The sequence below is a fragment of the Zea mays genome, chromosome 10 (genome assembly GCF_902167145.1).
Source record: "Zea mays cultivar B73 chromosome 10, Zm-B73-REFERENCE-NAM-5.0, whole genome shotgun sequence".
NCBI lineage: Eukaryota > Viridiplantae > Streptophyta > Magnoliopsida > Poales > Poaceae > Zea > Zea mays.
Window position 1 is genome coordinate 121,405,008 of NC_050105.1, and position 10,316 is coordinate 121,415,323.

Here is a 10,316-nt window from a genome sequence, read left to right on the forward strand (position 1 = left end):
CTGGGCTGGTAGAGTATTGGTGTGACCCAAAGAATCAGGTCAATAACTACATTTTCTGCTTTTGTTACTATGTAATGCAAACTAATATGTAATGCAAACTGTGCATGTGAATGAAAAATCTGTATTGCATTTGTGCTGTAGGAAAAATCTGCTAAGAACAAAGCAAACCGAGGCAACGTGCAGCTTCACCAAAGGACTGGAGCTAGGTCCTATATAGCCCATCGTTACAGCCTGGTATGTATACTATGTCTTTTCTAAAACTAGCTTCAAAGATGGGAAATATGTAGCATAATAATTACCATGTGCTACTGAAATGTAAAGTTACCATGTGCTCCAATTACTTCTGAGATGAGCTAATAAGTCATGAAATGAATAAGTGCAATATCTCTTTGGTCTGAAGGACTTACATTTTGGAGTGTTATTGACTATTCATTTCATCAGATGTGAGGTTTATGCCAATAGGAAAGCTGTGATATGTCATGAAATGAATAAGTGTAATATCTCTTTGGTGTTGATTGAGTAGCTAATTCTGAGATTGGCCATCTGGTTTCTGAGATGAGCTCCCATGTTCCTAATATTTGCGTTGTGCTAAATGAGGTATAATCAATAGGTGCTTATGCTCCAATTCTTTTATGGTGACCATCTAAAATAGAAAACAGCAGGACAATTGCTATGTCATCAAACATGATCATCATCAGTACTAGGGTTTCTTTAGGCCATGTTATTAGTCTTGACCTGTCTAGGCAGCATTGATGCATGTTCATGTGTTCTTTTTCTTAAACTGTCAGTCATTATTTGACTATGTTGTATTGCTGTTGGCATGTTCTAATATTTCATGGCAAATCTTATATCCCAAGTTTTTTATATGCCGTAGAGGACTAAGTACAACAACATGGAGCCGGATGCTATTGATTTCTTTGGGGAATGTATGAATAGTCCCCGAAATGGTCGTACTCCGCTTGCAAATGAGATATATGTAAGTTACATGTACTACACTCAAGTAAATGCCTGGTTCAACACTTTTGTATGGCCTTGTTACTAAGTACATTCATTTTATGTAGGAGCAAATGGTTGCAGAGAAGGAAAGAGAGCTAGAAGAAGGAGAAGCACAAAAGTCACCCTCCAAGATTGTTGCTGATAGTCTCAGCCAGATCAGCCGCTCATCCACCTTCCTTCCAAACATTGGTGTCCCTACAACGTTCAAGACTGGTCGGTCCACATCGCTAGCTGCACAAGCACGCATGCAAGCTCAGTTTGAGGAAAAACTCCAAGCTAAAAGAGAGGAAGCTGCTAGGAAGCAGGAAGAGTTGCAAGCACAAATACAAGCTCAACAGGCCGCACTTGAAGAAAACCAAAGTTTGCTGCGCCAGACCCAAGAGGAAGTGAAGGGGATGCATACCAAGTTTGAAGAGACCAATGCACTGCTACGAGCTGTCCTAAAACTTCAGAAAGATTGAGGTAGGGATGCATACCAAGTCTGAGGATGATGCCTTTCCTTAAGGTTTTTCTACCTTGCTAGAACATATTTGTGGTTAGAACTTTGTCAGAACTACGTGCAATCTGTTTGAATGCTTCAAACCTTTGTGGTGGAACTTTTGTATGTTTGAACCTATGTTGTGGAAGAACTAGTGTGCTGGAATTGTGTATGACTTGTGATGACAATGTTGTGTATGATGGCTTTTCTGTGTATTATGATTCTGTGAGCTATCATGAGAGCTCAGTGTGTCGTCACTGTATGGTCACTATATGTGGGTGTCATATTAAACTAAACAAAACCAAGCTGTCACATTATCCACAGACTAATATATGACGGTCCTGGATCGTAAAAAATACACAAAACTGCGACAGATAACACCGCCATAAGTGACGATCCCAACATTAGTTGACGTGTTGACTGGAAAAAAATGTGACAGATAACACCGTCATATATAGCAGCAATATGTGACGGACTAACGCAGCCGTCACAAACGGTAATGACATTATGTGACGGTACTCTGAAAAGTCGTCACAAGGTACATAATGTGACGGTCGTTATATGACGACCCTTATGACGCAGCATTTTCGTCATAAGATGATTTTTATGACCAATTTTGTACTAAACATGACACTTTACTTTTGTCATACAAAACCATTTTTTGTAGTGAGGCCAGGTACCTCGAGACGCACAAACTCCTCTACGCCGTGTTGGTCGCGTCCAGGAAGCTGCGTCATTATTTCCAAGCACACAAGGTTGTGGTGATGACCTCCTTCCCGTTAAGGGCCATCCTCTACAACCAAAACGCCACTGGCAACATCGCCAAATGGGTGGCAGAGCTCGCCGAGTTCCAACTGGACTTCCAGCCTCGCCATGCCATCAAAAGCTAGGTCCTCGCTGACTTCATCGTAGAGTGGACTCCACCCCGTGTACCCCTGGGGGCCGGACCCCGCTCCGGACCCCACACCGGCGGAGCGCAGGGGTCCTTTCTTCACCGAAGCCCATTGGATGCTTTTCTTCGACGGGTCCGCCCGCCAACAGAGCGCTGGCGCAGGAGTGATCCTCGCCGACCCAAGCGAAAACCAGCTGCAGTATGTGGTGCGACTTGAATTCAAGGCCACCAACAACATGGCGGAGTATGAGGCGCTGATCTTCGGCCTATCCACGGCCCTATCCCTAGGGTCCACCAACTCCTCATAAAGGGGGACTCTCATCATCAAGCAGGTCCGCGGAGAATGTAGCTGCAACGAGCCTAGGCTCGCAGCTTACCTCCTCCATGTGAGGAAGCTGGAGAAGGAGTTCATGGCCCTGGAACTTCAACATGTTCCCCGAGCCAACAACTCAGCGGCAGATGACCTCTCCCAGAGGGCATCAACTCGGGCACCCGTGCCCGAGGGCGCCTTCGAAAGACGGCTGCTGAGACCCACCGCCCAGCCGACCGGACTGGACAAAGGGGGCGAGACAGGCACCTCGAAGCCGGGGTCCCGGTGGCGTCCCAAGACCCACCAAAGGTTGTGTGCGCTCTGGGGGACTCCGCTGACCCTTTAGCGCCACAGTCAGCAACTCAGAGCGGTCCCGATGCATGGATCTCCGAGATCCAGGACTACCTGAAGGAAAATATCCTTCCTGAAGACCATGTCTCCGCCGAGCGCATAGTGCGGTTGGCTAAGCGATACACGTTGGTAGAAGGGGGTCTCTACCACCGTGGAGCCAACGGCATTCTCATGAAGTGCATCACCCAGGAAGAGGGCCGTGAGTTACTCACGGAGATCCATGGAAGGGAGTGCGGAAGTCATTCTTCATCCCGCACGCTGGTCGGTAAGGCCTTCCGGCATGGTTTTTATTGGCCAACTGCCCTCCAGGATGCGGCTGAGCTAGTAAAGTCCTGTGAAGCGTGCCAGTACCACGCGAAGCAAATACACACACCAGCTCAGGCTCTGCAAATGATTCCGCCCTCCTGACCGTTCGCCGTATGGGGGTGGATATCCTGGGACCATTTCCTAGGGCTGTCGGCGGGTACCGGTACCTCTTTGTCGCCATTGACAAGTTCACCAAGTGGCCAGAAGCTACCCCGGTGGTCAACATCACCCAGAGCGCTGTTGTCGCTTTCCTCAAGTCGATCGTCTGCAGATTTGGGGTCCCAAGTGGTATCATTACAGACAATGGGACCCAGTTTACAAGTCGGGTCTTCCAGGAGTACTGTGAAGGCATCGACACCCGGCTCTGTTTCGCATCCGTGGCCCACCCCAGGAGCAACGGACAAGTGGAGAGAGCAAATGCAGAGATCCTAAGGGGACTCAAGACGCGTACCTATGACTGCTTAAAAAAGCATGGCGCAAATTGGGTCAGCGAGCTGCCCTCCGTGCTATGGGGGAACCGAACCACACCTAGCCGAGCCACCAGGGAGACCCCATTCTTCCTGGTCTACGGGGCCGAAGCCTGCCTTCCCCCGGAAATCATTATGGGCTCCCCGCGGGCCCAGTCGTTCGATGAGTCTGCGCAGGAACAGCTACGGCGCGAGGACGTGGACTTCATCGACGAGCACAGATGGGGAGCAGCAGTCCGAAATGCACGGTACAACCAGGCGCTCAGGCGCTACCACCAGCGGTTCGTGCATAGTAGGAAGTTTGAAATCGGGGACCTGGTTCTAAGGCAAGTTCTGAACCGAGAAGGGCTCCACAAGCTCTCTCCCAGCTGGGAAGGACCCTTCAAGGTGACAGAAATATGTCGCCCCGGGTGCATCTGCCTCGCCACAGATAACGGAGTAACTCTCCCCAACCCCTGGAATATAGAGCATCTCCGTAAGTTTTTCCCATAAAAACAGAATCGCGGGTTCGGTCTCTTTCCCTGTAGCTAAGAAGCGCATTTATATGCGCCAGCCGAAGAGGTCCGCCCTCAATACACCCGGTCTGTTGGCCTACACTCGTATATATCCAGTTATAAGGAAGGGGCTCGACCCACATAGCTGTTTTTATGTTGGTTTTATTTCTGAATTTACAACCATTATTTCTATCTCACCACCCAGGCAGTCTCCCTCCCTAGCTGGTAAAAATACCACAGAGCTGTTTTTACCAGCTAGCGGACCATATGGGTGCGCTGCTAAAAATACCTGGCCTAAGCCGTGTGCAGGTTGGGTCCCAATAGGGATTGCCCCTTGGAGGTCATGACACCAGTGCCACCTTAAGAATCCTGGCATCCGGCCTCGACATGTCGAGGTCATATCCCAGGGGGGAAGCTGGCAACAATGCACACAATAGAGAAAAAACAACATGCAGATAAGTTGTAATGTCACCGACAAGTAGTACCTAAAGGGTATCTTACAAAATCAAAGACATATTGCAACCCGCTGGGGAGCGGAACCCTCGTTTTTCTCCATGTAGGCCTGGCTACTCATTGTCAGCAGGATCCCGCTGGAAGCGCCCGACCACCGCATCCACAGCATCCTGTACGCTCTTCCAGGCAGCATCTTCAGTGTCGGCCACCGGGCCTGCAATAACTGGCCCCAAGGAGATAGCCAGGTCGTGGCTCCGGAAGCATGTCAAGACGTACTCAATGGCCGACGGCAGAGTCTGCTGCCCTCGGCCTCCAAGCGGGCGCCAAGAATCTGATCCAGACGTCGGAGGCGGTCAGCAGCGGAATCCAGTATCGGGAGCGCGTCGGAGATGGACGCCGACCGCACCAATGCCGGGATGGGACTCATCCCCAATGGCACTAGCGTCGTGCTTGCCTCGCCAGCCCAGGCAGCGATGCGCTGAGCTCCGGCGTGTTGCTCTGCCCGGAGGTCATCAAGTGTCTTCCTCATCACCTCCACCGCCTGGGAGCCCGGGGCCGTCTGCGTCGCATGCGCCGCCTGGAACTGACGGACCTGCTCCTCCAGTGTCCACACTTTCCCCTCCAGACGCTTCCCTTTCTCCTCTGCCTCGAGCTCAAGCTCATCCAGCAGCTTGTTCCGCCTTGCCCACATCTCCTCCCTGAAAGCGAGGTCCTCCTCCTGCCAAGTGAGGTCAGTTGTTCGTTTCACCAGGGAAGCTTCCCTCGCCTTGAGGTTTCCCTCAGCGCGAGCAATGTCACTAGCCTTGTCGGCAAGCTCCTGCTGCAACTTCGCCTCAGCCGCAGCCTGCTTGTCTCGCTGTTTCTCCAGCACTGCATTATAAGCTTTCAGCTTATCATGGAGAGCTGTGACGGCCTCTTCCTTTCGGTCTAGGTGTTCTTTCTTCTTGACCAAGCTTCTCTCCTTCCGGGTCACCTCCTCCTCTCGGTCAGACACCTTCCGGATCTCCTCCTTGAAGTCCTTAGCTCCTGCTCAAGCTCGGCTCGCTCCGATGCGAATTGGCAAGACGCCGCCTTAGTGCGCCCCTCCAGTTGGGAACACCAGTCGCCAAGGCGTTGGTGCTCGGTTTCGAGCGCCTCCCACTCTCACCGGATAGTCGTCGCCTCGGTTTCCTGGAGGGCCTGGTGAGCGCGAGTCAGCACCTGAGGGAGGGGAGTCAGCGTCGCTCTAGGCTCGACACCAGACCGAAGTGGGCGCCCAAGAATAACCTCCGGACCCTCCGGAGTTTGCGGCGGGACAGCTGGACGCGCCCCCCACGCCTACCACCGACGGAGCATCCGATACCTGTTGGGCCTGCAGCAGCTGTTGGCAACGCCGCCACTTCTGGACCCCCAGCTGGAACTTGGGAACCCGAAGGTGTTGCCTCGACGGTGACAGGCGGATCCTGGGGGTCTGATGGCGCCAACTCAGCGCCGGCGTCATCTGCACAGTGGGGGCAAACGCAACAGGAACCCCCTGGGCCACCGCCGATGGTGGGCTTGGCACCGACGAGGAAGGAGCATCCATGGTAGCCGCTGACGGATCGCCGGCGACGTCCCCAGTAGGCGCATGCCGATGGGAACCAGACCCCCCGGCGGGCATGGCGACCGGTGGGGAAGGAACGTCCACGGACGCCGAAGAAGAGGAGGCCCTGACAGGCAAGGGGCGGATCAAAACTTGTCGACATAAAAGCTACGCTCGAGCGAACATTGGGAGGGCCTAAGCTTACTTGGGGCCGTGAACCTTCCAGTGGCCTTGGAAGCGGGGCACACGTTGCTGCTGCTGCCGCCCCTGCTGCTGTTGCTGCCACTGCCCCCACGGTGATGGCGGTCGGGCTGACACGAGCGGCGGTGGTGGCAGTATCTGATCTGAAGATGGTGGCGGCGGAGGGCTCGCGCCCCTCTGCCCGTCCTGGACCCAAGGTTTGGGCTCTTTAGCCCCACCAGCTGTCTTCTAAGACTGGCCGCAACGGACGCGGCGCGACGCCCCCTCCCCTTGCCCTGTAGCTCGCATGGCGGCTACAGGGCGCCTCCCAACGCCGCAGCGGTGGACGCTAGCCAGCGCTCTACGAAGAGGTAACGTTCTCTCTCCCCCTCGTTCTGGCGTTATCTCTCTCCCCCCTCTAAACACTGTTCACGTGGGCCCGCTTCCAATTGTTAGTAGATAAAAAATTTATAGTAGATGAAAAGTATGTATAAAAAATGATATTTTATAGTGTAGTGGGATATAGGGGGAGTATTTAGAGGGAACCGCTGCGGGAGATGAAAAAATAGGAGGTGGAATGTTGATGATGTGACCCAAAAAAGTGATATAGGGAGAAAAATTTAGGGAGAACGGTTGCGGATAGCCTAAAGGACCCATCGGCACGGCGCAACGTGTCTCTTACATATGGCAATCAATGTGATAAGTAATTGTCAAGAAGATAATCAGCTTTAGTTAAGTGTTGAAGTAAACTTAACATGAGTTATGGTATGTGCAACATGTCTCTTAACATATGGCATGTGCTTGCAGAGTACGGAGACGATCGACGGCGATGGTAAAGATCAGATGGGTTCATGTCCATGTACTAGAAGCAGTGAAGGGGATAGATGTCGAGCCTTGACCAAGGGACAATAAGAGAAGTTTGATCGTGGGTGATTCACAACTAGGATGGGAAATTTAACTCCACCGCATTCTTCCAACTCCACCGATCAAGCTAGTACTACCGATGCTACTGCTAAGATGCAACAGATCGAACTACGACGATGGCCTAGTGGCACTACTACCACTATACTACTGCCAAAAGGGAATCGTGAAAACGAGTTGCACTACGACGACTGCAGTTGCTACTGCCTCAAGCCAGGAACCGGCGATGGTTGGCGGCCGGCCAGGGCGTCGCCGTGGGCTCACTCGAGGACGAAGACGATGCCAGCCATGACGAAGAAGACGAGCTCGAGAGCGGCGGAGACGACTACGACGCAGCCCTTGTCGGAGCCGGAGTGCGGTGGCGGGGGCGGGGGCATCGTGGGCGCGGCGGCCGGGCTGGCGTGGGGTTGGCCAGGCCGTGGGCGGCGGCGGTGGCCCCTGTAGGGGACGGCTTCTTGCTCGGCTGCAGCGGGGGAGGGGTCGTCTCGCCTGCGAAACAGCACACGGCACGGCAGAAACATTGCCGCGCGGCACGGATTAGTAGCCCAACTCTCGCATGAATCAAACGGAACACTAAAATAAGTTAAAGCAGAAGAAATAGCACAGAGCAGAGTAGGTGACAGCGGGTTCGTACGTACGTGTTGGCTGCTTGTGGCGGCGGCGGGGCGAGCACGAGGACGGTGGCGGGAGGTGACGGAGCTGGGGGCAAAGAAAGAACGAGAGTTTAACGGCGTTAGTCTCCACTCTCCAGACATGCAATAGTTTTCGGGCTCAAAAGGAGAACAGCAGAAACGTTTCCTGTACACAAAACACAAAAGATAACTAGTGCAAGGGCAGTGTCGTATACAGCAGCATGCGCCCGCGGCGCCATTTCGTGCGGGCCAAGAAAACAAATGGAGCAAGAGAAACGGGGTGGGTCTTTGCCGGAATCCTCTGAGAGGCTGCAAGCGCTGCTGCCTGCAGGAGTGCAGGTTGTGCAGCTGGCCAGCCTGCTGCTGCAAAGGGCAGAGGGCAGTTGCTCTCCCTCTCTCTGTTGAGAGTTCAGGCCAGGAAACCCTAAAGGGCAAAAAAAAAAAAACAGCGTTCCTGCGTTCGGAGCTCTGCTTAAGGGCAAAAAAAACATCAGAAACGGGTTAAATCATACCTGATTCATGGGGTGGGGTGCGGGGAAGGGGAACCACAGACAAAGAGGAAGACCTCAAAAACCACAGCAGTCGCGCGCGTACGGAGACTCGGTCGCTCGGGCAATCTCACCCGAAACATGCCCACTAGTAGTACCGCTCTTGCGACCCGAAAGAGACGAATAATGTAGCAAAAAAATCGAACAAACTTTGATCAAGACGTACGAGTTCGTCGCCACAGCGGAATACGTACGGAAACTCGCAACGAAACACCATCAAGCAAAGACGAACGCAAAAAGCTAAGAACCAAATCTGAAGGCACATAGCCACAGACACAGTAGTACAGTACACTAGCCAAACCACCACTGGATCCGAGCGTACACACACTTGCGCACTCACGCGCACAGGCCACACACACACTCTCTCTCACACACAGAGAGAGATAAAGAGAGACGAACATGATGTACCTTGTTGGCAGGCGGCGGCGAGGTGGGCGCCCATAGTGTGTTGTCCTCCGCAGGAGGCGTAGAGCGCGAGGTGGTGGGTGGCGTTGAGGCGGGCGAGGACGAGCTGCGGCTGGGCGGCGACGCGGCATAGGCAGGGGACGCCGCCGCCGAGGTCGATGGAAGCGATGATCGGCTCACAGCAGGGCGCTGTGGGCATGTCCGGCATGCAGAAGAGCGCGATCTGGGTGGCGATGATGGAGGGCTCGCACACCGGCTGCGCCCCGCCTCCCGTGGCGGCCGCCGCCGCCCAGACGAGGAGGCCGAGCAGCAGCGCGAGGTGGTGGAGGCGGCATTCCATGAATGCTGGGGGGGGGGGAGGGTGTCAGGCATCCAGTGACGGGTACAGGCTATGTCTGAGGATATAAAGATAATTGGGCCGAGACAGAGTGAGCGAGCCCGAACGGCAATTGTGAAGCTGAGTGGCCCAGAGTGGCCAGCAATGTAATTTTGTGTCGGAGCCAGTTGAACTAGTATTTTAGAGGAGATCGTCCATAGGGAAAAGCAGATTCAGACTGTAAACAGAACTCTACCTTCTTCGTCGTCTCAAACCTCTGCTTCCTCTGTTCCTGTGAATCTCTTGTTATCTTCCTGGATCCTGAGTTCATGCTTCCTACCTCCAATTCCTGTCTCGGATCTATCCCCACTACCTGCTGCTAACAATTGGTATCAGAGGCCGTTCGATCCTCGGCTTCAATTTGCCAACGCCATGACTCTCGACGTCAAGCTCATCCTCGACGAGTTCAACAGGAGGTTCGACGAGTGGGAGACTCGCTGGGATCGACGCTTCTCGTCTGCCGCGTACATCGACCAACCGCCCACCCCGCCCAGCGTCAACCACCCCTCCGACGCATCTGCCCGCGCGCCGCCCACCCGGGCTGCGGCCGTTGGGGCCGTCGTCACCGCCGACAACTGGGGCGGATGCTTCGATGACGGCGAGCTGTACTGCGCAGCGCCATCCGTCATCGCCGACGACTGGGGAGGATTATTTGATGGCGAGGTCGCGACTGTCAACACCGAGTTCGCCGACCACCGGTACGGCCCATCCTCCACCGACCCCGACGCACCGCACGATGCGGACGCCGACAGCTTCTTCATCAACACCGGCGAAGGGCCGGTAGAGCCAATTTTTGGCGATACGGCCGTAGGCGCGTTCGGTGACGTGGGTGCTGTCCCAGATCTAGTGGCGGAGGAGGAGGTACCTGTCGACACGCCCACCAAGTGTTTGATGAGAGTCCTCAATCGCGGCGACTACTATGGCGCAGACGCTTCCTCCGCCGTCG

At 54.0% G+C, this 10,316-nt stretch overlaps 1 protein-coding gene and 1 non-coding gene across 2 annotated transcripts; one reads left to right on the forward strand and one right to left on the reverse strand.

Annotated features, from left to right (window-relative positions):
- The first annotated feature begins 600 nt into the window (after positions 1-600).
- Positions 601-1,109, forward strand: LOC103642762 (uncharacterized). The gene is made up of 2 exons (XR_002265798.2): positions 601-976; positions 1,062-1,109. It is a non-coding gene; the product is annotated as an uncharacterized protein (transcript).
- Positions 1,110-8,896: 7,787 nt separating this feature from the next.
- Positions 8,897-9,334, reverse strand: LOC111590309 (uncharacterized). The gene has a single exon (XM_023301243.1). It carries the CDS (start codon positions 9,332-9,334, stop codon positions 8,957-8,959), a length of 378 nt encoding a protein of 125 aa, XP_023157011.1. The 3' UTR covers positions 8,897-8,956.
- Between the last annotated feature and the right edge of the window lie 982 nt (positions 9,335-10,316).